Here is a 27,928-nt window from a genome sequence, read left to right as displayed (position 1 = left end):
GTAGCATTTGATGATGTTACTCTGCTTGAACATTGGCTTGAACGTCATAGACTGTGGTAGATGAGTAGCATTTGATGATGTTACTCTGCTTGAACAGTGGCTTGAACGTCATAGACTGTGGTAGATGAGTAGCATTTGATGATGTTACTCTGCTTGAACATTGGCTTGAACGTCATAGACTGTGGTAGATGAGTAGCATTTGATGATGTTACTCTGCTTGAACAGTGGCTTGAACATCATAGAGTGTAGTAGATGAGTAGCATTTGATGATGTTACTCTGCTTGAACAGTGGCTTGAACATCATAGACTGTAGTAGATGAGTAGCATTTGATGATGTTACTCTGCTTGAACATTGGCTTGAACATCATAGACTGTAGTAGATGAGTAGCATTTGATGATGTTACTCTGCTTGAACAGTGGCTTGAACGTCATAGACTGTAGTAGATGAGTAGCATTTGATGATGTTACTCTGCTTGAACATTGGCTTGAACGTCATAGACTGTAGTAGATGAGTAGCATTTGATGATGTTACTCTGCTTGAACATTGGCTTGAACATCATAGACTGTAGTAGATGAGTAGCATTTGATGATGTTACTCTGCTTGAACATTGGCTTGAATGTCATAGACTGTCGTAGATGAGTAGCATTTGATGATGTTACTCTGCTTGAACAGTGGTTTGAATGTCATAGACTGTCGTAGATGAGTAGCATTTGATGATACTGTGGACACAACACAGTTGTTTGCTTGTTTAAGGGGCTTCTATTTCCTTCTCGTGAGCTTTGGTTAATGGGAGATTTTTCGTTTGCAGAAATGAAGTAAAGTTGACAGGAATGAGGTAGATTTTTTAAAACATGGTATAGGAAAAGGGGAAATGCAAATGTAAAACAGTAAGAAAAAGTAGCTCTCATTTTTCAGAGTCCATGTGGAAGTCATTTTTCTGTTTGTCACTCACATGCGAGCACACATAACAAGGTGTATGAGTTACTAATCTTTTACAAGGATCTTTGATGTTACCATCCTCATTTTATAGTTAGTAAAACTGAGGCTTGAGAGGTGGAATGCCTCACCTCTACATTTGCAGCTCAGGTTTAAGACCCACGGGGGTCAATGCTTTGCCCCAGCCCCGTGGGGTGATGGGACCAGTAACTTGGGCCGTGCCCTGGGGCTTCACCCACCCTCGGGTGTCCGTGCGGCACAGACTCTGGTGGGAAGGGGGCCCTGCGGGATTGGGCTGCACAGCGATTCTTCTGTACGCGATGTGAGGTTTATAAACACGGACTGCTCTCCTGGTCGGCTGCGTGGTCGGGACATAGAGTTGGGGCCCCTCGTGCCCATTCCCTCCTTGGCAGGAAGGGAGGCCCAGGGCGGAGAAGGAGTGGAGAGCGGAGTCCTGGCCCTGGCTTCGTCACTTGCCTGCTGTCACTTTGGACACGTCCTGTTTCCTGCCTGGGCCTCTGACGTTTCTGCAGCAAAATGAGGGCGTTGGGTCAGAGGGTTTCCAAGAGGTTTTGCTGCTGCTCTGAAATGGAATCCATGTGTCCATGAATGGGCATAAGACCGTCACAGATAATAGTGGTGTCGTGGAATTATTTTGACCTATAGATACAGAGACTACATGTGTAGTAGGAAAAAAAAGTGTGGTCTTTGGAGAGAAATGGTCCTGAGTAGTAATTTCAGGTGTTTCTCTGTTTCCTTTTTATAAAATGAGGGGGAGGTATGGGTTTATTGTAAAGAGAAAGGCAATGTTTGTAAAATGCAAAACTGCCAGGTTTTCAGAAGATACATACATAGAAACAAAAATAATAAAAATTTCTTTTTATGGGTGGTTCCCATAAAATAGGAAAAAGCAACATTTCTTTTATTACATATCTTAATAACTAGATGCTTTATACTAGATCTAATTGAAGTACGTGTTTAAGTTCATTGAGCCGAAAACATATCTGTAGTTAAAATATAAAGTAATCACATTTGGCAACGTCGAATTAAGCTGATGCCATATTCAAAGTGACCCTATAGGGAGTTATACAACACAATGTAGGGAACAACCTAATAATGTTTGACCTGCTGTAGGGATCGTGTTTAAACTGCAAGGCTTAGGAGGTAGAAGGCTCAGGGAATGAGTTTCAGTTTCTCTATTTAGTAGTGAAAAAATCATGATTTCAGCTGCTTTTCTGAACCTCACCTGGCCTCAGTTTCATCATCTTTAAAACGGAAATCGTAGTGCTATCAGCCAAATGGATTTAAAGGTGTGGTGAAAGGCAGTTTTACGCTGTTTGACCTGGATGGAACCCAGCCCTCCTCTGCCAGGGGCTCACGTCAGGTCCCCATTAAATATTTTAACAGTCTGTTCCATGTTTGTACACTAAGTCTCCAGCATCCCTAAAGGGCCCTTGATGTGCTTCTGGACAGATGGTATCAAACCAGCTTAGCCATTTCCTAGTTTTCCCGTAGTTTGTGTGTCTACTTTTCATTGAAAATTGGTGAATAAGAATACCTTCCTGTCAGTGGGAGGAATTGTAATATATAATGAACTCAGGCTTTTGCCCTTTAACCTAATCAGAAAATGGTGGCTGGGAAATCAACCTGACTTGGATTTTACTTCAAATCGTCTAAAATGTTTTCCCATTTGTGGCTGGTCCTTAGATAGATTGCAGAGCTAACAGCACACTTGAAGTCCTCCTACCAGACTTGGAGAGAGAGCCTGTTTCTTATGCCCTAACTGTGCTAGAGTGGATCTAAGTGCCTTTTCTAAACCATGGTTCAGATTGCTGCACTACAATGTGGTGCTGTTTTGAGAAGGAAACCAAAACAGCATAAAATGTAGGCATAAAAACTAAGCAGAACAGTTTGCAAGGACTGTCATCAGTGAAACAGAGGCCAAGTAAACTCTGTGTGTTTGTGTGTGTGTGTGTGTAAGGCTGGGAAAGTATCTTAAAATGACTTATTGTATCTCAGGAAAACCAAAAGCAAGCGATGGTATTAAAGAATTAAGGTGAAAAAATGATGAATTTTCATGACAGAGCAATTGCTGCCTTTCATTTGATGCTCCGCATTTAAGCTTTGAGTGTACAGGGAACCTGTGTGTGCCTGTGTGTCTTTGTGGCTGTCAGGGAGGGTTATGATGGGGATAGTCTCTTTCTTCTCCTTGTGGTCATGTGCTTTGCGTGTCGTGATTCACACTGTGCGTGGGTTTTCACTGTTGGTTTGATGAGAAAATAGGCCTCAATCACCAATAGCAAGTTACAATCCCCTCACGTCCTTTTTCCATTTATGGAGGGTGTTTATACACTTGTTTTGATTCTCACAGGATCCTGGAGTTTAGTGATTCTTGTTTCTGCAGCACACTTCTGTAGAAGTTGAAAATGAGACTTGGGGATTTCAAAGGACTAGTTTATCATGGAGATCCCAGTGTGCCACTTGTTCTCTCCCCAAATTTGCTGAAGTAGAGACCAAGAAACGAGGGCTTCACCTGCAGAAAGGTAGTCTCTGTATCCTAGGTTGATGCCTGAGCGGTTTAGTAGAAAACAAGCTCTCTGCAAACTCTGCTTGTCTATGCCAGGATCTGTCAGATGATAATTATTAGGCAATCTAATTCTACGCCTGCTTCACCCTCCGACAGATCTACTCAAACCCCCTCTGAACAGAGCCCTTCTCGACCCCAGTAGTGACTCACTTTCCCTCCTTTAAGGAGGGAAACTCTGCTTGTCTATGCCAGTATCTGTCAGATGATAATTATAGGCAATCCAAATCTAAGCCTGCTTCACCCTCTGACAGATCTACTCAAACCCCCTCTGAACAGAGCCCTTGTTGACCCCAGTAGTGACTCCCTTTCCCTCCTTTACTCTCTATCCCCCTAAGCTGGCTTCCTTTTTCTTCTCGTCCTTAGTACTTGCACTCATGTTTATTTTCCATCTCCCATCATGGAAAGAAACTCTAGGGACTTTGTTTCCTCATGGCTGAATTCCTTGTGCCCAGAACAATGCCTGGTATATAGTCGATCCTCAGTAAATGTGTGTCAAAGTAGTCAACTGCATAAATGCTGTGAAAAACTACAGAATGGAAAGAAATGAAAAGCCCTGAGAGGTTTTTTTTAATGTTTAAGGTTACAATTTAGTCACTGTAAAATATACCCATTGGTTAGCATGACAAGAGGAGAACACATTTTAAATCTTTCTCTTTTTCTCCTTTTCTGTCTCCACGTAGGATTTACAGGTTTTGGAGGATGGAGACCTAACTGTGATAGGAGACCGGGGAACCACGCTGAGTGGAGGGCAGAAAGCCCGGGTCAACCTCGCAAGGTAAATGGCGTTTCAGTTGCCATCCTGCCCCTCCCTCCTCTGTGGCTCCTAGTGGAAGTGAGCAGGCAGACCCCGCTCACCGGGTGGCCCTGTGTGAAGCAGGGTCTTGGCTCTTGGAATGAATAATGATTTGTTGGACACCATCTTGATTCAAAAATGGGACACAGGAAGCTGGAAGTGTTCTTCTCCTGACATCTCTCTACGTTTTCTAGAGCCGTATATCAGGATGCAGACATCTACCTCCTGGACGATCCGCTCAGTGCAGTAGATGCAGAAGTGAGCAGGCACTTGTTTGAACTGTGAGTTTGCTCCTGTTTCCTATCACTTCTTCTTTCCAAGAACCCTGTGGAGTTCAGGGAAGAGAGCTCAGGAAAGCGTCTGTGCTTCAGGAGACTCAGCTCATTCTGCCCTGGTGTCCCTGCCTCCCCTCCCTTCCCTCCACAAAAGATCCATCCTAGAGAAATTTTGCGTCATGATGAGGTCAAGACAGGGAAATGCAGAAGGAGCTTCCAGTGTGTGGAGGTCAGGGAGTCCGTGCTGTAGGGAGCTGAGGAGCAGATGGCAGATCTCCCCCTGCTGCTTGTGGCTGACGGCCACACGTTGTGGAGGGACCCAGACCCCAGCCATAAGAAAGACGACGTACGTACGGCTTTTGAATCAGAGAGTGGGACCCAGTAGCCTGGCACTTGGCTGCCAGTCCTTTTCCTCCATCATTTGTTTAAGGCACGTCAGAAGCGAAGTTTCCAGTAGTGACATAGGACTTCCGTGGAAAGGCCTAGTTGGTTTATGCTTATTATTGTATCAGTTTGGAAATACTTAATAAAGTCTAGAATTTAAGAATGATTTTTTTTCCACCTCGGAGTATGACTTCAAATATTTAACATTGCTTCATGGATGCTTACTAGAATTAATACTTAGACCCACATTGTAGGGTTAAGTTGAATTTCAGACTCGGTATCTAGAATCTGGCTGAAATCCTGACTTTCAGTTTGAGTTTCTGGAATTTGTTGTCAGTGGCTCTTGTTTGGCCACTGAACCCCTGAAGCAGAACAGCTCTGATGCTTTTTTCTGTGTATAATGTGTCCTAACACACGCTGACTGAGACCTCTTCTGGAGTCTAGACTGGCCTCTTTGAAAGCCTCGTGAACTTGCTTTTTCTGAAACGGCACCCACATTTACCCCACGGTTCGTTGCCTTGCTGTTGTTCACCTTGTTAAAGCCAACGAGCCCTTCCAGCTGCACTTACGAAAGCCCTACTGTGTGCACTGAGATCCATGCCCTTACAGATGTTGTTGCACAAAACCTCTTAGTTTACAAAGCAGAACAGTGAGCCAGGAGAGGGGAAGGACCCACACGGGGCAGAATAAGGGAGACTGAGACGTTCAGCTCTCATTTCTGCCTCTAAGGAATCTTTGTCTCTATGGAGCTTGTTAAGACAGATGCCTGGGGAAAGTTCCGCAGAGTCGCGGTTTAGAGGGTTTGGATATAGGATGGTAAATGCTAAATGGAAGTAGAAGTGGGCAGCTCTAGGCTTTCAGGTGAAGTTGGAAAGCTCCCTGTGCACTGGCCTCAGCGGGAAGTGCCCTGTGGGTTTGCAGGCTGGGCAGGGTTTGTGGAGGCTGAGAATAGGATTCAGTTCCTTTTGCTAAATAGGAAGAAGAAGCAAAGGTGGACACTGAGAATAGGATTCAGCTTCTTTTGCTAAACGGGAAGAAGCAAGGCTGTGAGAAGAACAGCAGGCACGTCCTTGACTGGAGGATGCAGGTTGTACGGCAGAGAGAAGCAATTTGAAATTTTCGCTGTCAGTTCCTCTTAGTTTGCTAGGGCTCTGTCTGTCCAGGCTGCTCTCACAGGAGACCATAGACTGGGCAGCTTAGAAATAACAGAAATTTATCTCTCACAGTTCTGGAAGGTGGGAAAGCCCAAGGTCCAGGCACTGGCAGATTTGGAGTCTGGTGAGGGCCCGATTCCTGTGTCTTCACATGGCGGAAGGGGTGAGGGAGCCGTGTGGGTTCCTTATATATGGACACTAATCCCATTCATGCAGGCTCTGCCCTCATGACCTAATCACCTCCCAAAGGCCCCATATCCAGTACCTTCACTATGGGGATTAGGTTTCAGCGTACGAATTTTGAGTAAAAAAACAGTCTATAGCAGCCTGTTATATTGTGAAGGCTGGAAGGTCAAGATCAAGGTGTGGGCAGGTTTGGTTTCTGCTGAAACCTCTCTTCTTGACTTCCGATGGCATCCTCCTCACTGTGTCCTCTCGCTGTGTCCTCTCGCTGTGTCCTCACGTGGTCTTTTCTCTGTGCACGTGTCAGGCTCTTAGGTGTCAGGCTCCTCTTTTTCTGAGGACCCCAGTCAGATTGGATTAGGCCCAGCGTGATTAAGGGTAACAATTATTTCTTTAAAGGCCCTGTCACCAGATACTAAGGTACTGGCGAATAATGTGTCAACATGAATTTTTGTGGGGAAGAACTTCATTCACAACAAGTCCGAAGTAGCACAGTAAAGAGGCTTTCGCAGAGTCAGCAGTATGAGAGCGAGATGGGTGAGGCAGCCCTGAGCTCTGGATACTAGGAGCTGGGATTCCACATCCACTAAGCAGGGATCATTGGGCGGGTTCCACCAAAGTCTGTATGTAACTTGTGCTTAGTTTTGGGGTGGTGGGAGAGCTCTGGAGATCGATGGTGGTGATGGCTGCACAACAGTGTGAATGTACTTAATGCCATGGAGCTGTATGCTTAAAAATAGTTGAAATGGTAAATTTTACGTTATGTATATTTTACCACAATAAAAAATGTGCAAAGTAGCATTGAATCTTTCAGAACACAAGAGCTGGGCAGCTGACACGTGGCATGGCCTCCAGCTCTCTGATCTGACGCCCTTTTCCCACCCTCTCCTCATCATGACTTGATGAATTTTCCTTTAGAGAAGTGCCTTGTGGCTTGTCATGGGTTCAGTGAAAGGGCGCTAGTGCTGTGACAGAGGTTCCCCACCCCCCATCCTCCTGGCATCATGGGCAGTTCAGCCTCCCTGTTCCCAGGGTGCTTACCACAGAAGTTCTCCCAAGTTCTTCTTCTAACAGAGGCAGTATTTATAGCTGTTGGGTTTAATGACCTTGGGTGTACACTTGATAGAAACTAGCTTGTTCAGACTGTTGTTTGCTAATCAGAACCACATTCTCTGGGAAAACTTAGGGCAGGGAGCACGAATGCAATTTAGGAAATCACTCAGCAGCAACTGGAGAATGTTCTCAACGAGTTAGAAAATTGGATGGAACAGTATGCTATGAAAGATGGTGGTCGTGTCAAAGCTTAGTAATGGGGAGTGTTTTGTATTAAAAGTGAACGAATCGCACTTCTACTTGCCATTAACAGTTTCCCTTAGTCATGAATCTATATCCAAGGTTATTTAGGTTTGTGAATTTTACAACTATATGTTGTAAACCTTAAGTGGATTCTATCACCTACAAAAGGTTAGAGCCTTAGATGAACTGATGCAGTCTCACCTGTGTCCAGCTGTGGGTCCCGTTTTGGTTCAGAGAACCCCACATCACCAGACCCCCCGCCTCCTGCGTCATCAGTTCTTGGGGTCTGTCCTGATGAGATGCCCACGCTGCGTCTACACAGCTCGCCCTTCCTGCTCCAGCCCTTCCAGACTCCCCTCATGTTCAGGCTGCAGCTCCAGGTCCTCAAATGGAGAACCAGCTTCTTTGCCATCTGCCCCCATCGGCCTTGCCAGCTGGTCCTCACACCCACTCGGCCGCGCTGGCTTTGTGACGGGCCCTTTCTGACACCTGTCTTGTCTGTAGATACTGCCTCCTGTGTCCCAGAGCCCCTGCCTTTCCCTCCTGTTCCTTCAGGGGGAGCCTGTGCCCTTCCGTCTTCCCACAGCCCTCAGTGGGTTGCACTTGACCATGTATCAGTCCTCCCCACCCCCTAGAAGCTGTGAATGCAGGAAGGTTCCTTAGCCCAGCATGTTCTGTCCCAGGACCCTTGGACCCACTGTACCTTTCTCCAGGATGTTTTCCCCCAGATAGTCTCAGGGCTCCCGTGTCACCCCCGTCTAAGACAGCAGCCCCCCTTGCTTTTCCTTCAGAGCACACATCACGGCCTGATAGTGCATTTTCTAAACTCGTTCAGTGTATCCCCCTGTTCACGGTGCTGAGTAGTGTCTGCTTTCTTGACCTGTGGATGTATGCTCGACAGTTAAGACTGTGCGTGGTATCTCACCAAAGCCTGTCGAATGAATGAATGTAGATAGGTACTCTTTTTCATTCTTATTTGATTCACTCTGCTACGGGATGTATCCCCTGTTAACACAGCCCTTATATAGGAATATATATAGTATTATAGGATTAACACAGCCCTTGTATAGGAATAATGCTTAAAGAACTCATCCCTGAATCAATTATTTTTTTTATCGTATGTCTTGGAAATCTTTACTCTTAAAAACTTGGAAGATAGATTATTTTCCTAGAGATTTTGATTAAAAGTCTTAATTAGGAATAAATTTGTAGCCATCAACTGATCACTTTATTGTAATTATTTATATTACCTTTTCTGTGATGGAATTACAGGAAGAAAACATTCTAAAACTTTTGGGTAGCTCTGTCTTGGACATAGCAGCCCATTAGATTTGATTAACATCTGCCTTCAGTGGTTATTGACAGATAATTTTGAATTTAGGAGAAACAATTCCATTAAAAGCTTTAGTGCTAAGTCTGAAAAGGTGTTGACTTGGTCAAGAAATTTAGTACAAAATCTGAACTAAGACATGTCAAAAGGTAAAAATAAGTCCGTTTGGACATAATGGAGCGATGGTGTATGTGACTACATCCTGAGCTCTTGCTTCTGATCGTAGACCCAGTGTCCAGGGTGTCCCCTTAGGACTTTTCTGTCCTGAGTCCAAAGCACATGACCGCACGTGGGTTAGGAGGGAGTGGAGGAGGGGGCTGACATTTACTGAGCGGATTGGTGGTTTGATTTCTCAGAACTTGTTGGTGAGTTGTCATTGGCCTTGTTTTGAGATGAAGACACTGAGGTTTAGTAGCTTGTCCGACGCTGTCAGGCTCGTGAGAGGGATTGAGCTGCAGTCTGCTGCCTCCAGACTCTGCATCTGGCTCACTCAGCAGGCTGAGCTGTGGCCCAGGTCCCTGAGATTTGCTCTGCGAGGGGCTCAGGCACCCAGAGTACACGCCTGGAGCCCTGCCTGTGGTCACCGGGGCCCTGGATCCGGCTACTAGCTTCCCCAGAGGGGTTGTAGACCCTTGTGGGATGGGACTGGGGCTGAGTCCCTAGGGGTCTGCATTTAAAATGTGGAGCAGTCTGAGGGGTTACTGTAAAAAAAAAACACTGAAGTTTGAATACTGAGGGGATTTTGGCTAAGAGAATTGGCGTGGCTTGAGCCACTGGATGACTTCCACTGTGATTTGGACCCTTTGGACTCTCATCTTTCATTTTCACATTCAGAAAGTTTTCAGTGCAAATGAAATAAGTTTACTTCCGGGATGAGACTGGGAGTGTTGTAGAGACTGATCAAGGCCATGATGGCATTCGTTTTCAATCTAATGTTATTTGGGAAGAAATGTCTACAAAATGCAGTCTGGCTAAGGTTACTGAGAAGCTATGACTTTTTTAGGGGGGTTAATATGTACATCATAAACAATCACCTAGGAAACTGTGTACTTTTTTATATGACATAGATCACTCTTCTCCCATTCTTAACATAGGTAATAAAATAATTAGTATTTCAATTCAGTCAACTTTTGGAATCTCAGTTTTGCTCCATTGTTTTTCATTGTGAACTATGTAAATAATTGTTAAGATCAGTTTTAGGAAAAACAGCTTAGCAGTTGGTGCATCTTTCACTGGACTGCTTTTTAGAATTTTTTAGTGGAGCTAGATTCAAACTTGCTGCTGATTTGAGGACCTAGTTGAATTGATTGATTTATATTTGTATTTAATTTGTATTCATACTGGTATTTGAAGTAAAGAACTTTTGACTGCTGTCTTGTCTTTTTCTCATTATGTTTTCAAATTCTCTGTTTCCAGTTTGGAGCACCTCCACTAATGTGCTTTTGCATGCTGTACCTTTTACATTTGTAGGTGTATTTGTCAAGCCTTGTATCAGAAGATCACAATCTTAGTGACACATCAGTTGCAGTACCTAAAAGCTGCAAGTCAGATTCTGATATTGAAAGATGTAAGTAATTTCTAAAAGTCTGTGGAAATTGCTAGCACTTAGTTGTGTTGAAGGCCAGCCCTCCCTGCAGGTCACTCTCCTTGGATTCTTGGTAAACGCCCTTTTCTGCCTCAGTTTTATGCCTCCCTTTTCTCAGAGCTGGTATCCATGACTTTGAGGATGAATCCAAAGACCTTAGAAATATCACTGTTACACTCTAAGCCACATAAACCCTAAACGGTATAAAAGTGCTACTGCAGAGTTGCTGAATTATCAGTGTTGTTGTGAAAATTGTTAAGGATAATGATGCTATTTGATTTAGAACTTTTTATTTTCCCCTTCCACAACCTAAATCGAAGTGTATTATTTGGAAATTAGAGATACTGAGACATGTTTTTATCCACCTGTTTGTTATACAGTTTGCCTAAAGAGCATCTTTCATGAATACCAAAATGGGTCACCGAGCACCCCCAGTTAGAGATGCCCGCTCTGCTGGTTTACCCAGTTTCTTGTCTCACTGCTCAGATCTTTTTATGTGTCTGATAAACACATGTGTCTGTGAGAGCCTGTGCAACAGTAGGACAAGGCCCTGCCTTCCCGGGGCTCCCATTCTTATGGGGACAGATGTGATGAAAGAGGGGGTGGGGCTGATATCCTGGCTTCCTCCCTGAGGAGCTGGTGCCTCTCGGGCCTGAGTGACATGAAGGTGAGGGCCATCCAGGCACCTGAGGCAGGGCGTCCTAAAGAAGGAGCTGACCTGGCAGGTTGCAAGAATGGCAGGAAGGCCAGCGTGTCTGAGGAGAGTGAGCAGGGGACGTGGAGGGCGCTGGTCTCTGAGCAGCGGGCAGTGGGCCAGGAAGTGGGATGGAAGCCGTTGGTCGGTCCAGAGCAGAGGAGTGACATGGTCTGAGGTGGGATTTAAAAGATTCCTCCAATGTTCACTGGACGGGCAACAGCAGAAACAGAAGTCTTGGTACAGTTGGGAAGATTCTAGAGCTGCCATAACAAAGTGCTGAAGACTACGTGGCTTAAAACAACAGAAATATATCTTCTCACTGTTCTGGAGGCTGCAAGTCCCAAATCAAGGTGCTGGCAGGGCCGTGCTCTCCCCGAAGGCTCTAGGGGAGAATCCTCCCTTCCAGCTTCTGATGTTCACCGGCTTTCCTTGTGGTTCCTTGGCTTCCAGCTGCAGCACTGTGGTGTCTGCCTCCAGTGTCACATGGCCATTGTCCCCGTGTCTGTCTTAGGCTCTTCTCTTCTCATAAGGACATCAGTTGTATTGGATTTAAGGCATCCCTACTCCAGCATGACCTCATCTTTCCTTCATTACGTGTGCAAAGAAGCTGTATCCAACCAAATAAGGTCGTGTTCAGAGGTGTCATGTTTAGGGCTTGAACATATCTTTTTTGGGGGGCCACCATTCATTGAATGCACAACAACTCACGTGTTTGGGGGTTGAGTGGAGATTAATGGGAACTTTGCCGAGTTAGTGGTTGTTTTATGCTTCACTCCTTGTTTGCCTGTGTTCTTCAGCACTTCCATTGTGAACCCTTGTCTGTTCCAGTAGGCCCTCACTTATGAAATGAATTTCTGCCATAAGAAAGAGTATTAAAATACAGATCCTCCATTCCTCCCTAAGTCGGGGGCACAGATTCTTCCAACTTGAGAATAATCAATTTCATATGCAGAGACATGATGCTAGTGTGGTAAAGCTCCAGCATTAGCAGTATTATAAGCACAGAGTCGGTGATTGTCAGAGTAACCTGAATGACCAGTGTGTGGATGTTTCAGGGCCCCATTATTGCTTGTTTTGAGGAGACCACCCTCAGCTTTAGTACTGTCAGAACAAGCAGTTGTCCGCTGGTGAGCACCCTTGAATAAGTTGGGGTCTATCCTTACTGTTTGTCTGGTCCCTCTCTCACAGTAGTGAGGGGATGACTGCCCCCCTCATCCCTTCAGAATTATCAATGTTTGGCTGCAGAGTAAAATTGCTATCTTTGTACCACTAGTCATTTCCCTGTGCATCTTACAGATAACTAAGTAGAAAGCTGTAATTTCCTTAAAGAAGGTGTATGCATTTTGCTTCCCAAGTGGAACAAGACACAATATATCCTGAATAATTTTCTAGTTCTGCAGTGTCAGGTGGTACCCAAAGGCTTCACTGGGTTTCTCCCAGTGGCCTGCCTCAGGGGATAGGGTGAGAGGGGTACCAGCTAGGGTCCTGCCCGCCTTCTTCCATCTGTCTTGCCTTAACCAGAGCTGCCCTCCTTTGTTTAGTTTTTTTTTATTCTCTCTTTTTAAAATTAGTTATATAACTTTTTATTTAATATTGGAGTATAGACAGTTAACAATGTTGTGATAGTTTCAGGTGCACAGCAAAGGGACTCAGCCATACTGCCTTAACCAGAGCTGCCCTCCTTTGTTTAGTTTTGCATCCTGGGATTTTTCATATTTTGTTTGCAACTGAATGAATCAGCTGTGTCCTTTTTTCTATGGTGAAAAAATAGAAATCTTCTGCACATTATCTTATATTACTTTGTAAGTGAGGGAAACTGTGCAATGATGCGTCACATGTGTTCAAAGAAAATTATTAGACTGGCTATAGTTGAAGCAGTTACCTGATTTGGGGAAGACTGGCTGCTTGTGATTGGTTGTTCGTTCGTAAGTTCTTTCTCGGACTAAAGTGCATTGGTTCTGGCTGAGGTTTTCGTTTGTGGCATGTGGGGTACCAAGGCGTTAGAGCCATCCCAGGCTTAGGGCCTCCTTGTTTAGCTACTTTATCTGGTGGAATATTGAATTTTCTAACTTCTGTGTTTGTGGGGAGGTTGTAAAGACCATGAAGACGCCGCTCATGGGTTCTCTCAATTCCCATGTTGTCTAAACAGACTATATTGATACTCCCACCAACATCTGTGCTTTTTGCTTCCCTGAAAATGCCCATGATAGTTACGTCAGTGGCCTGCATTTTAAATTCATGATCACACATTTCTTTCATATCCCCCAGTACCTAACGCAGGGTGTGGCAGAGAACAGAATGCTCAGTTCAATTGAACTGAACTGGATTTGTTAACCAGAATTTCAGATCTACGGATCTTTTTTTTTTTTTTTTTTTTAAGGATCATTTTTTTAACAAAAATCATAATTTAAGATTAATTTACTTCTCTTGATTAGTATTTACATTATATTAGTATTATCAAACGCAAATGCATTCCTTTCAAATTCTTTATTGCTATCTTAGGGAGAAATGGTGCAAAAGGGGACTTACACTGAGTTCCTGAAATCTGGGATAGATTTTGGTTCTATTTTAAAGAAGGAGAATGAGGAGACTGAACCATCTACAGTTCCAGGAACTCCAACTCTGAGGAATCGCACCTTTTCCGAGTCCTCAGTTTGGTCTCAACAGTCTTCCAGACCCTCGTTGAAAGATGCCGCTCTGGAGGACCAAGATGTGAGTTTGTCATCCTGCAACATGCCCTGGTCTGTCTGCTCTTGGTGCACTTGTGGACCTTCAGTCTGCTCCGCTCATGACCTCTTCGTTTGTCCCAAAGTAGATCCTAAGTTGCCAAGGCCTTATTCCATGGAACTGGTAGAATTAAAAGAGCATGCAGGGAGCAAGCCTGATTAAGGTTCTTCTTTGGGTGTAGGGTGGAGAATCTTATGGACTCCAGTAGTGGGCGTACTGCTATGAATTCCAGGACGCATGTGATATTGACATTAGAACTCTTCATGTTACCATAGTTAAATCGTACTTGCTCTGGTAGACCCTGGCTTCCCTTATTCATCCAGAGGCTTAATTTGAAGACCCCCTCATACCCAGCCTGCTGTGACTTACATTAAACCAGCTACTTTTCCTACATGTTGGAATGTTCTGGCAGTGCAGGTGACTGATGGTAGTATTTTTCCCCATTGTCAGATGGCCTGTGATAGGCCAAAGGTAGCATGTCCAGAGGACCTGACACATAGTAGACACTTTGGAGTTAGTTCTTGTCTTTCTTTCTTATCTTTCAAGACCGAGAACCACACCTTACCCACCTTGTATTTCCAGTGGCCAGCATAGAGCCCAGGACATCCATAGTCCGTGGGACTCTATAATGTATTCTAAGTCCTCCAGACAGAAATGCAGAAATGCACTAGATCTCCCTTAGAAACATGCACAGGTATTCCTCGATATCCAATCCCTCACTATACAAACCCGGGAGCCTGGATGATTCTGATAAGTATTCAGATTAGTCACTCACATTCCAAACTCAGGAATCCCTCTCTGAAATTCAGGAACCAAATGGGTTTGGATCGTATGCTGTTCCCCTGCTATCCAAACTCACATGTCTCCAGCTCACAGTGTGAACTCAGTTTACTCTATTTAACTAATATTTTGAACCCACACTTTGTTTTATGTTTCTATAATTGAGTGACACAAATAAACTGGAGGGATACTTTAGCTACGTAACATTTCGTATGATTATTTTGGAAAAAGCTTCTTCATTTATACTTTAATCAGTTATGTTGTAAGTGGGCTATCAATCATGGTGTTCTAATTTAAGCAAAGGTACCCAAGAACATTGTGCAAACGGTATTCCTTGTCTCTAATAGATTCCTAGAAGTAGCATGGTTGGGTAAGTGCATACATGGTTTGGCTAGATATTTCCACACCTTTCTCTGTAGGAGGTGGACCATCTTGCACACTCCTATCAGCATATAGGTTGTGTCTCTTTCCCCACAGCTTTGCAGTGGAGGTCATTGTTGAACTTCTAAAATTTTAGGGTTCATTATTTATATTTTTGTCTCTCACTGCCTTTCCTTTCCAGACTGAGAATATACAGGTTACACTATCTGAGGAGAGCCGTTTGGAAGGAAAAGTTGGTTTTAAGGCCTACAAAAACTACTTCACAGCCGGCGCTCACTGGTGTATCATCATTTTCCTTATTCCAGTAAACATCGCAGCTCAGGTAAGTCAGGACGTTTATTTTGATTTGTGCCCTAAGGTTGATACTTATAATACTCTTTATGCTGTATTATTTATTGTACTGTATTATTATTTTTAATATGTGTATTAAGGGATTTATTTCAGAGAACTGACTCCATGAGATTGTGGGATCTAGCTGGGTGAGTGTGAAATCAGAAAGGCAGGCGTGCGGGCTGGAACCCCAGGCAGGAGCTGACCCTGCAGTTTTGAGGCAGAATTTCTTCCTTCTCCAGGAAGCCTCAGGTTTTGCTCTTAAGGCCTTCGTCTGACTGGAGAAGGCCCATCACACTGTTCAGGGTAATGTTCTTTACTTACGTTCTGACTTTAGATGTGAACCACATCTACAAGATACCTTAACAGCAATATCTAGCTGAGAGTTTCGTTGAATCACTGGAGACTGGCCTAGCCAAGCTGACACAGAAAACTGACCATCACAGTACCTGTCAAGCTTTTTTCCTTTGAAAAATCCTGACATTTATACAATTATTACTGTATTTTGCAGTCCACTAGGATTCGCACTGAAAAGCGTTAATATGTGCGGAGCAAAATAAGTGAGGCTTACGGGTGTTGTGTGTGCGTGACAGAGAGATTCTAGGAAAAATATGAAGTCTTTTAAAGATTTTAAAATGTATTATGCCCTTCCCTGACCTGTGGTTATCTGGGATGTGGGGCTTGCCACTGACCTGAGCTTGAAGGACCGTCTCCGTTCTCTGGAGCCTTTCCATCCATTCTAGTGCGTGGGGTTTTGAGGGGGTCAGTAATGTCAGTGTTTGAGTGATTGTTGTTTCCTGCTCCAGGTTGCCTACGTCCTTCAGGATTGGTGGCTTTCATACTGGTGAGTGATTCCTGGTCTGACCCAAAGTGCTAAAAAATCGACACGAATCCTCAGTTTCCCACACAGTCATGGGGGAGAGATGGGGCTTGTTCAGCCTCCTCTTCTAATCCTCATGTAGTTTCCCTGAAGAAAAATTAAAGTTCCTGCTGGTGGGTGTGACCCTCCCATGGTCTCTGCTGATGTCTGACCCTTAGCAGGTTCCTTACAGACAATTTTGAGAGCTGTAAGTCATGATTCAAATTGAATTTTCATAAGGTAGACAGACACAGGGCCTTGTGAGCTGGGAAACATTTTCCAGCATAAAACATGACTCCTAAATCGAGGCTAATTTTTTTTGTATTTACCTAACTCCATCTATTGCATAATGTTTTTTCTTCCCTGCTCCATAGGGCGAATGAACAGAGTGCCCTGAATGTCACTGTTAATGGACAAGGAAATGTAACTGAAAAACTCGATTTATACTGGTACTTAGGAATTTACTCAGGTAAAATTGAATCATCTGGTCTATTATACGAGAGTCTGAGGTGCTTACTATGAGCCTGTGTGAGCAACTAGGGCTTCCAGGAGTAATTCAGTAATGTCTTAACAGATTAAGAGTCTGAGTCGCATTTATTCTGTGAATTAATTAGAATAATTATTTTAAAAATCTACTAGAAGAGAGGGGTTGAATGAAAATTCTTAATTTGCTCTGTACTGGATTTTGGAAGTTAAACCAGCATTGCACATTCAGAAGATCAGCCACTGGAAATATGTGGCTATTGTCTATTCTAATAGGTTGCTTTAGCTAAATCTTATATCATTATATGGATGGGCAAGAGGATTAGAAACGGATCCCCACCCTGTGGTTCGGATTGTTCCAATTCTTTCTGAATAAACCTTGGCTTTTATGGACCTTGGATGAAATCCTCTGGCAGCAAGGGCCCCCAAATAAAAGCATTATTCCCTTGTAGGTATGCAAAACTCCCCTTCTCCACATTGCTCATCTCTTGGGCTTCACTAATTACTTAAGAGAGAAGCTAAGTAGGGAGAAATCCAGTGTCTGGGAATTAGGATTCCGAGTCTTTCTTACCTTGAGATCACAATGTTATCGTGTCCGCTACTGTGCGATTCATTTAACTTCTGGCTTGCCAGGCTAATATTAACATGGCTGTCTGTTTTCACAAGAGTGCCTAGAATATATGTAGCATTACATACTTTTAAAAGGAAATCCTCATCTAAAATTTAAAATATTCCCACAGGAAATACTCACACAAGCCTTCTGCAAAGATAGAGTGAGTTATCTTTGTAAGAACATACTCAACTGAAATTTTGTGTGTATTTCGTTGATCTCTTGCTAAGAAATCTAAATCCATTAGCTGTTTACCTTCTGAATTGGTGGACTATGGAGGCTTAAAGGAAGAAGGAAGGGATTTTGTTATACATTCATATAGGATGGTGGGCTAAGGAAAATGCCTATTGATGGAATCCAGGAATTTGAGCGGCTTTCAGGGTTTAAATAAGTGTTGTGTCATCTAAAGGGAAAAAAGTACTTGATGGAATATTTATTACAGAAGTTATTCTATTTAGCATTGTGAGTTCAAAAGATCTGAGGGGAGGGTATTTTAATTTTTATGTGCATAATAGGTACTCATTTATATCACTAACAAAACAGAATTTAAATGATGATTATATTTATAATTTGTATTTTTCTTACAGTTCAGTTAGTTAGAATTAGATTTTCTGCTTGAAAATTAATGTGGTATTGTCATATTCTTTAAAGCTACTTGGGCTTTGTCTACAAGGAAATGGTAGTAAATCATTTCTCCTGTTACCTGTTAATTCACATGCTGTTACCAAAGCATATCACAATATTAGATTGAGACATGTTGTAATTAGTAAGATTTCAAATGCGAAGAAGGGACCATCAACTACTTTTTAAAATTATCTTTCTTCTGAGTTTTTAGTAGCATGTATAATTGAATTAGGAAATCCTAGAATGAAATTTTATTTTACGCTTGATGTTTTTCCCCCATGAGGTTTCTATTCAATGAGAGGAATACAGTGATTTTTATATTCTTCTTTTTAAGTGTATCTTGTGAATGCATTAAACTCTTTTAGAATCCAGATGCTTAATGGAATAAAGTATTTACATAATATCTTTATAAGCTGCGTGGCATGGTTTAGCATCCTTGAAGAAAAGGCAGAGATCTTGTGCTGAGTGGTTTCTTTATTTCAGGGTTAACTGTATCTGCCGTCCTTTTTGGCATCGCCAGATCTCTGTTGGTTTTCTACGTCCTTGTTAGTTCTTCACAAACTTTGCACAACCAAATGTTCGAGTCCATTTTGAGAGCTCCAGTATTGTTCTTTGATAGAAACCCAATAGGTAAGTCAGACACCAAGTTTCTCAGTAAATATGTCTTGTTATTGTACTTAATGCCTGATTACGTTTGATATTTGAGGTGCTTGGAAGAAAATCACTGCATGTTAATCCATTTTCTACAAAAAACTTTGCTGATATTTTTCGCCTACGAGAGGATATCTGAATATAGAGGCATATAAGCTTTTATTCCAATTTATGTGTGTGTGGAAAGATAAGTGTATGCTCACTTTGCAGAATGATTTAGGAACCGATTTGTTGTGTGGCAAATGAAACACCCTACATTTGATGCAAATATATTTAAATATTTTTGGCTAGTTGCTAAAATATTGGCTGTGTTATATTGTGTTAAGGTAAGTTGTCTGCTAGAACCTTCTTATAATGAATCTCTACACGACAGGCTGTGTGTTTCTTTCTTTCATTTCCCATCCACTTCTGGAATCACAGAGCTCTGGCATGTGCCGTGACCATGCGGTTTACCTAGAATGGTAATGAAAAATTAATTAAAACCCAACATTAGTGAAATGTAAACATCCTTTTCAATAAAATTAACTGTATAGTTTACATTGGACTTTTGGTGACATGTAAGAGGCTTGTGGTACACAGCAGGTGGATCTTCAGTAGTAAGTTTCTGGATATGAGTGTCCCTGGAGGTTTATCAGTGGTTGCTTCCTCCACCCTCAGGCCTTTGACCTGTCTTGCTCCTGAACGGGGTTCCTATGAAGAGTTAGTTCATCAGCATACATGCCCACTCTGTTCAGTTGGTTCGACTTGTGGTGAGGCCCAGGGTGGCTTTGTTTTTGCAGGCAATGATTGACAGTACCTTTCAAGGCAGGGATGTGGGCTGGAGGGAGGACAGGAGTAGCCTTGGCCTGGCCATCAACTAGCCATGTGACCAAGGCCAAAGCAGATACATACTGCTGGGCAGGCGAATCTCAAGGCACAGGATGTTGTCTGCCTTGCTCTAAAAGTATGGACTCTGGAACCAGCTGCCTGGGTTCATTTCTGGTGCTAGTTACTAATAGTAATAGTCCGTTAAAGTTATATTAATATTTATGTGTTGGTTGTTTAATTTCTCTGTGTCTCAGTTTTATCTGTAAAATGGGGGTGCTATTCACACACTCATTAATATATTGATACTGTTAGAATTAATTAGGTTAATACATTGACAGCGCTTAGCATACGGTCAGTGCCTAATGAACCTTCGTGACCGTGACTGCGTGGTATCTGGGAACTTCCTCTCCTGTGAAATGGGAATCACTGCTGCCCTTCCTGTTTCACAGGACTGTTGTGAGGATTCAGTAAGACTGTGCAGGGCAGCATCTTGTGCAGATTTATTCAGCACATGTTGTTTAGTCCAGGCCCTGTGCAGAGCACAGGACGGTAAACTGCAGAGGCCCCCACGGATCTCGTCTTTTTATGTCATCATAATGCAAAAGTGATTGGAGGAGTATGTGCTATTATGGCTGTTGTGAAGTTGCTTCAATTTGTCAGTTAATGTGAAAACTACAGCCATAAAGTTGGGAGCATTAAGTGGGACTGGATGTCTGTTATCACCGCCTCTGAGTGCTCGTGACCACAGTTACCCAGGCTCTTCATGGTCAAGACCTGTAGGCTTCGCCAGACGCTGGTGGATTTGTTATTCAAGGATTTGGGACCACGTGTAAATCTTCGAGGTCGCTAATCTTAGAGCAGCTGGCACGCTCGTGTTTATCTTGCCTCCCCCTCCTGTATCTATTAGCAGGACTTCATTCCTTCAAGAAAATAGAAGCCCAAATAAGTACTACAAACATAGGCCTCGTTTGCCCAAAAGGTTTAGGGGCCAAGAATTATTTATTTACTCTTTTAGTGGTAGATGAAAACTTTTTTTTTAATTAAAAATTTTAAGTGATCGAGTTTAATTTTCTGTTTGGATAAAAATTTTGTACTTTTTACAGTTGGAAAAAATACAAATTCTTACATGGGTAAGAATTATGCCTCTTAGTTGACATTATCGATTGTGTGTAACCTAATAATTATATAATATTTTTTAAAATTCCCCTCTACAGTAGAGAGATGGACATGCTTGACTTTTAAGTTGCATTAAATATCTGCGTTTAACGCATCCAAGTTCCCAGCATAAAGTTGTGGCCCCTGAGTTCCAGAGTATGTTCTCCAGGTAGCATGGAGAGATCAGGAAGCATATCCTTCCATTGTCAGAGCACACTCTCCGGGAGACCCCAGTGGTGAGTAAGTTTCCTGTGAGTTCAGGATCCTGACAGCCTCCCAGAGTTAGAAAAGGGAGGGAGAGGAAGGACTTTGGCCGGTGTGTAGAGTTGGCATGGTGACTGATGGAAGCTGGAAACTCCAGGCAGAGGCCCATCGGATCTGCCCCATCCCCAGTCTGGCTGGGATTTGCAGGCGGTTTGCCAGAGTTCCCTTCTTTATACTTGTTTCCAGTGCCCACTTGTGCCAGTAGATTCTCAGTGACCCTGAACTGGATTGTCACTATGCCTTTTGTACATTCATCCATTGCTGGGAGTGCTCCAGATGTCCTGTCTCCCTTCTCATGCTTCATCTCAGATCCTCATGAACTTTGTTAGACACTGGGGTACTCTGCACTTAACGCTAAAAACCAGGCCTCCAGGGGAAGTTCCTGAAACACAGGTTGTCCTACCTAAGTCCCAAGTTCACTTACTTGTATTTTAAGAAGGAGGGCAGAGTCAGCCTGGCAAGTGTGCAGTTCTGAATAGCGTAGTTTCTCTGCCTGCAATTTAACATTCCAGGAAGCCGATTTTAAAGAGGGTTCCATCCCTCTAAGCTCCAGTGGCTGTTACTCTCCATTTTGAATCCTTGTATTGGGTGCATGAAGTTTACTTAGTTTGTTTATATAATTTGATACCTTATTGCCTACTGGTCTTTCATAATCTGTTCCTTAGAATGGCAAAAGCAATGTTTCTTTTTTCTCTGTTCTTCTTACCTTCCCATTACCTCACCGATCTCTCTGCTGTGCTTTCTTCCTTTGGTGTATTTTAGTAATGGTACTGTGTGTGTTTATTAAAGAGCCACACATTTTCAGGGGCCCTGACATTTCTTACACGATTTGATTGCAACTGGATTTGAATAGTGCCTTTGCAGTTGTGGGCTGTGTCCCTGTGCTGTTTGCTGCGTCCACCTCTTCCTAGGCAATCTTTGTCTTTTATCACCGAAGCTGCATTTCACTTGTATCAGATCTTCATACACAGGTAACGCAAATCTTAGGTCAAGAGTAAATCAGTTAGAAATTTAGAGATCATTTCTATTTTGAATCCAAATTGTGTTTCCGTTGAACAGGCAGAAATTGTTTTATTTTCTACATCTGGCACAAGAGGGCAGCATGATCTACATTATTTCAGGGATATAATGTAAGGGGCACCTTATTGCAAAATCTGGTTTTTCTGTATTAAAGATTTCTTGGAAATTCCATTTTTATGTCTTGAATCTTTGTATTTTGTAGTATTGATACAGAATTTTAAAAACATTGTTGTGGTTTATTATGTTTGAAACAGTAAACTCTTGTTGTCCTGAAATATCTAGCATTTCAAACAAGGTATTTAGATTTCTTTTTTTTTTTTTTAAATAACAAGTTTGGTTTTTTTTTTTTGGCTGCGCAGCACGGCATGCAGGATCTTAGTTCCCCTACCAGGGATCGAACCTGCCCTCCTAGTAGTGGAAGCACGGAGTCTTAACCACTGGACTGCCAGAGATTTCTTAGTTTATATGTTCTACCCTAGTAACTGGAATAGACCGCTGCTGCCTTTTGTTTTTTTGGCTGCTTTGGTTGCTGCGCGCTGACTTTCTTTAGTTGCGGCTAGCAGGGGCTATTCTTAGACGCGGTGCGCAGGCTTCTCGTTGCGGTGGCTTCTCCTGTTGCGGAACATGGGCTCCAAGTGTGCCGGCTTCCGTAGTTGTGGCACGCGGGCTCAGTAGTTGTGGCTCGCGGGCTCTAGAGCGCAGGCTCAGTAGTTGTGGTGCACGGGCTTAGCTACTCCCCGGTAGGTGAGATGGGATCTTCCCGGACCAGGGATCGAACCCGCGTCGCCTGCATTGGCAGGCGGATTCTTAACCACTGCACAAACCAGGGAAGCCCCGCTGCTGACATCTTGACTGGATATATTTTAATTCCTGAAGGGTAGAATATGGTCAGTTGTAGGACCTGAGTCAAACATGAGTTTTGTAAGAAATATGACCACACAGTTTCTTCCATTTTCATCCATGACATCAGAGTCAGCAGAAATATTTTATTCTTATCAAGTGTCTAGCATTTCACCCTTTGTTTTGGAGACAAGATGAGAAGATAGTTGTCCTGCTTTTTCATGACTAATCCTTGTGACAAAACACTTGGCTGAGTGCTTTGAGTGTAATGGATTCCAGATAAATAATTGTTTATTTTCTGTCAGTTTGTTAATTTGGCTCTAAGAAACTGTGCCACCGGCGTCGCTAGATGTTGTGTTTCTTCTCGTAGGGAAAAGCGAAGTTAATTGGATTGTGGCCAGTATGTTCATTTCACGCGACTGATTTTTCTGCAGTGTGCGCACACGTGTTAGTTCACTTATTTATGCATTCAGTGTAAAAAGAAAGGGACAAATGTATATCCTTAGTTTTTCTTTACAGATCAAGTTAAGTTAGAGCTAACGCATTATCAAAAGAGAAAAAGTACTAATTTCTTTTGTTCTTTTTATTCTTCTGGTAGCACTACAGTTTAAGAGAAGACATATTCTTTTATCTTCCGTAATCAAAACTCTAGAATTGCCCTAAGGATTAATATTTCCAACTTGACTGAGTGGGAAATAAGTCTCTGCAGATTTCACGCATGTAAAATACCCTGAATTAGGATGTGCATCATGTAGGAATTGAGGGTTGGAGCAAGGAGGAGGGTAGTGGAGGTTTGAACTATTGCCATTTCTTTAACCTGGAAAGGGAGTCCTAAACCTCCACTACAAGTTGCTAATGAACTTGTGAAGAAGTGAAAAGTGATTTGAAAGCAACGTGGTGAGCTTTTTGTACTATCAGAATAACCCTTTTGCTATACTATTTATAAAACCGGTTGTCAACAGAGCACTGCCTTGCTAGAAAAAAGAGTCATCCGTAGGGAAGAATAATAATTGCAGGGATACCTGTCTGTTTATTCAGTGCAAATGACCACTGAGGTTAGTGCTAAATGCATATTTTTAACAAGTATAATATTTCAGTACTGTCAAAATTACCTTGACGATAATAGGCCTGTTAAATTATAGCTCTATAAGTTAGGAGGTAAGATGGCTCTGCTTAGCACACAATAATCTATGCCTGTTCACACAAGTGATTCTGCTGAGCAGGTAGCATGTTAGAACAAGAAATACTGGTCCTAAAACCTCTGATTTATGGTAGGTGTTGTTTTGACACAGCATCATTCAGACGATTTACAAGGCAAAGCTTCGTGTTAAAATATTTCACCAGTGTCATCATTCGTCACCGACATAAATATTCAGTAGTGATGCTGGAAAATTGGTAATACGCCCATTCATGCCAAATCACTTGCTATGTTTCCTTTCAAGTGAGATCTGTTGTGGATATGGTTAAAAGAAACTATGATTTTTCTTCCTTGAGAGCAGATGAGCTGTAAGTGATTGAGAATAAGAATAACAACTATCCTGACAGCTTTCATGTACTCATCTTGCCTAGGTTGCTTTTAATTCTGGCTGAAGTCCTACAGCCTCCCCCCACCTTTGTTTTTCTTCCCTTTCTTTGCTTAGTGCACATTGTAGAGAACATATTTATATGTACATTAGTTAAAGAGGCTTTTTGTGTTCAAAGGAAGAAGTTAGTCATCATCTGAAAAGCTTTGTTGCAAAACTAAAACACACATTTCCCCTTTCATTTTTCCTTGTTAAAAATAACAAATGCAAGTGACTATAATGGGAATAACACAAAAGATTTCATCAATCATAATGATTCTCAATGGCCACATAAATATTACTTTTTCAGGTTTCAATGAAACAGCTAATAGTTTGAAGTAGGTGTGGTAATTAAATCCTGTTGGGTTGTGACATATTAAAAATAATGTTTTTCACATAACAATGGTTATATGTACTTAAAGTCTTATCAGGGTGATATTAAGTCATATTTTATGGGTGTTGCTCATTTACTGCTAATAGTATCATAGAAGCCTTTGTTACGAGTTTAAATAGTTACATATATTTGATTACCATTGTTATTTTGTCAGTAATCTCTATAAAGGTGATTATTATAGCACTTGTCTACACCTGGTAAATATTGCAACATTTTGGTGTACATTTTAAATCTATTAGAATGTTCTGATTACTCTTTATCCATTTTTTTTTTTCTCCGTTAATAATCATACATGGAAATACGGACAATTTAGTAACAGAGAAAGCACTGTGGTTCTCCAATAAAATGTTAAAAAGATAAGATTTGAGAAGCTTGTACCTTGTTCAATGTGCTAATGGTACTATCTCCGGAAATTGTTAAGGATGACATTTTACTTGATTGCATTTAAAAATTTTCCAATATCATAGCATATAGAAGTTCTCCACTTCATTTTAATATGTGTTGTCTCAACCTTCACCTTAATTGGAGTCAGGCAGTCTTTGGTACCTAGGACTTCACTGCTGTATTCCAGTTTCTGGTCTTAGTGTGCTCAGTAATTTGGCATTATTTTATGGGATGTATGAATTATAGTGCAGTTATCCCTTGGTATCCTCGGGTGGTTTGTTGCAGGACCCCTGTGGATACCAGAGTCTGAGTATGCTCAATGTCCCTAATACAACCTGTGCACGTCCTCCCATACACTTTAAATCCCTTCTAGATTACTTATACTTTTACTTATATAAGCAAATTCAAGTTTTGCTTTTTGGAACTTTCTGGGATTTTTTTCAAATATTTTTGATCCATGGTTGGTTGAATCCAAGGATGTGGAACCCATGGATGGGAAGCCCCAAGTGTAAGTATAATTCAAATACTGTTATTTAACAACACCTGCCTCCCCAGACACACACACACACACACACACACACACACACACTATTACTTCAACCTTGTAGCTGTTTGTGACAGAAAATACATCAAAGTAGTTTTATGACACAGTTCATTGCTTTTGTACAGCTATTTCAAGAGAAACTGGAATAGTTCTTCGAGGTCGGATTCAACAACAATAAACATTAAGTATGTCAATTTCCTGGATTGAAAATTCCATATGGTTTTGCTTTACGGCCAAGTCTTTCCCCTCAAAGATTTGATTTCAAAGCTCTCCTGTGACACCATGGGGCTAAGTTTGATTTTCATTTTCTAACTGGAGCCTTCATCTTCTGTTACCATTTCTTCCCTGCCTCCCCTTTATTTTAACATTATTATTATTTTGCCATGAAGAGAATGGAAAAAAATCCAAATATTAATAACATTCAGCCAGCAATGTTTTATTTCACATAAAGTTATGTTTTAGTTAATTAATTTATTTTTAAAATATTTATTTATTTATTTGGCCGCGACGGTCTTAGTTGCGGCACGTGGGATCTTCTTTGCCGTGTGCGGGATCTTCGTTGAGGCGTGTGGGCTCTTAGGTCTCTTAGTTGTGGCACGTCGGGTCTAGTTCCCTGACCAGGGATCGAACCCGGGCCCCCTGCATTGGGAGCCTGGAGTCTTAGCCCCTGGACCGCCAGGGAAGTCCCCATAAAGTTATGTTTTTAATCTCATCTTTATAGTACTTTTCACAATTACAAGTAAATTATAATTTAGGTAATTATGTATTGACTGCCTGTCTCCTGTGCTAGCCTTGTGCCCTCTGCCCTCCTAGAGTGTATCTGTGGTGTTACTGTGAAAGCCTCCAAATCAGGATTGGGCAACTGTAGTTGCTTAGTAAGTATTTGTTGACTGGATAGAAGAAAGGGTGTTCAGGAGCGTATTTGAATCTCTCCATGCCATGATCTCGAAGAACAATGGAAGTTTACAGTCTTGAAAGAACACTTGGTGTTTATATTAAATTGAATTCTTCCTTATAGTTTATTTTCAAAAGTAGAATTTGTAATAGATTATTTATGGTGGACTTTGTTTTTGGTATTTGATGGCATGAAGAAAAAAACCACACATATTGGTTCTTTGGAAGCTGCGGCTCATAGAACCAGAGTAAGCAAGGTTCCAAGTTCTCCTAATGCCAGTCAGTCATGGAAATGAAACTGTCCAACACCTAATACGTTCCCCTGTGGTTTAGTTGTGCATTGAAGATGAATCTTGGCACTTAAGAGGGTTTAATATTTGATACCTGGTAGTTTTACCTTATAAACTACAGTCCCTTAAGAAGTAAAGAGGGGGAATTCAACCATTTTAAAATGTCAGTAGACATTAGTAAACTGTGATTAGACAGGGAGCTCAGATGTAGGTGGAGATGTTGCAGTGTACCTGATCCGCTAGAACAGAGCTTCGGAAGAACTGTCACTTCACTTTTAACTGGGGCTTTTTTACTCATCAAAATGACCATTTATTGGTCATTTACTGGTTGTCAGTTGTGGTCCCAAGCACTGGAGCAAAAAGTCCTGTCTTCAAGGCATTTGCAAATTTAAAAAATTGCCGACAGTGGATTGTTTATTTTATTTTTTTAAAATCTAGTGTTAATATTCTACAATTCCATCTAGAAAAGATACAGACTCAGAGGCCTGTGGGCTCTTAGTTGCAGCATGTGGGATCGTAGTTCCCCGATCAGGGATCGAACTCATGCCCCCTGCATTGGGAGCATGGAGTCTTAACCGCTGGACTGCCAGGGAAGTCCTCTTTGGGCTTTTTAGAAGTGTGTTACAAATGCTTTGACAGCAGGTAGAACATAAGCAATGACATTTTCTCCATAAGTAATGTTATCATGAAATCAACTATGATCTGTTGAGTGTTCTTTTCATTCTTGGTAACCACGATTATTCCGTTAAAAGTTTCCCCCTCATTTAGACAGAAAGTCTATCTGACAAGCTTCAAAGTACACTTTGAGTGGAAGTTTATTAAAGTACTGTGGTTAAATGGAAAGCTGTCATGAAAGCAAGTTCTCTGTTCTGGAAATATTTTCCTTTCCTTTTTTGCATCTGCATTTTAATAGATTGTATCACACGGGGAAATGTTTCAACCTCTTGAACACCTGGAAGGTCTGTTTTAGACTTGTGATGTGTTTAAGAATCTTTATCCAGACATTAGTCCAAATACAGTCCTGCTCCTCACGATGGGGAATCCTGCCTCTGGGTCTGCTGCTGGGAGAAGGCAGTGCCACCGAGCAGCGTGTTGTTAGCACGTCAGG

General features: G+C 42.1%; 1 protein-coding gene across 8 annotated transcripts in view; it reads left to right on the top strand.

Moving 5' to 3' along the window:
- Positions 1 to 27,928, top strand: part of LOC137752137 (ATP-binding cassette sub-family C member 4) — a 227,035-nt gene that overhangs the window by 102,953 nt on the left and 96,154 nt on the right. For 7 of the 8 annotated variants that reach the window (XM_068526863.1, XM_068526870.1, XM_068526865.1 and 4 more), the window contains 8 exons: positions 4,205 to 4,299; positions 4,512 to 4,598; positions 10,410 to 10,506; positions 13,724 to 13,933; positions 15,291 to 15,431; positions 16,246 to 16,283; positions 16,673 to 16,767; positions 18,499 to 18,645. In XM_068526863.1, coding sequence (XP_068382964.1) covers positions 4,205 to 4,299; positions 4,512 to 4,598; positions 10,410 to 10,506; positions 13,724 to 13,933; positions 15,291 to 15,431; positions 16,246 to 16,283; positions 16,673 to 16,767; positions 18,499 to 18,645 — 910 coding nt within the window. The remainder of the gene's footprint in view (positions 1 to 4,204; positions 4,300 to 4,511; positions 4,599 to 10,409; positions 10,507 to 13,723; positions 13,934 to 15,290; positions 15,432 to 16,245; positions 16,284 to 16,672; positions 16,768 to 18,498; positions 18,646 to 27,928) is intronic. The other variant, XM_068526866.1, reaches the window with a different exon arrangement.

Source organism: Eschrichtius robustus, chromosome 18, assembly GCF_028021215.1.
Source record: "Eschrichtius robustus isolate mEscRob2 chromosome 18, mEscRob2.pri, whole genome shotgun sequence".
Taxonomy (NCBI): domain Eukaryota; kingdom Metazoa; phylum Chordata; class Mammalia; order Artiodactyla; family Eschrichtiidae; genus Eschrichtius; species Eschrichtius robustus.
Note: the sequence above shows the minus strand (reverse complement) of the source record. Positions and strands in the feature narration are given on the sequence as shown.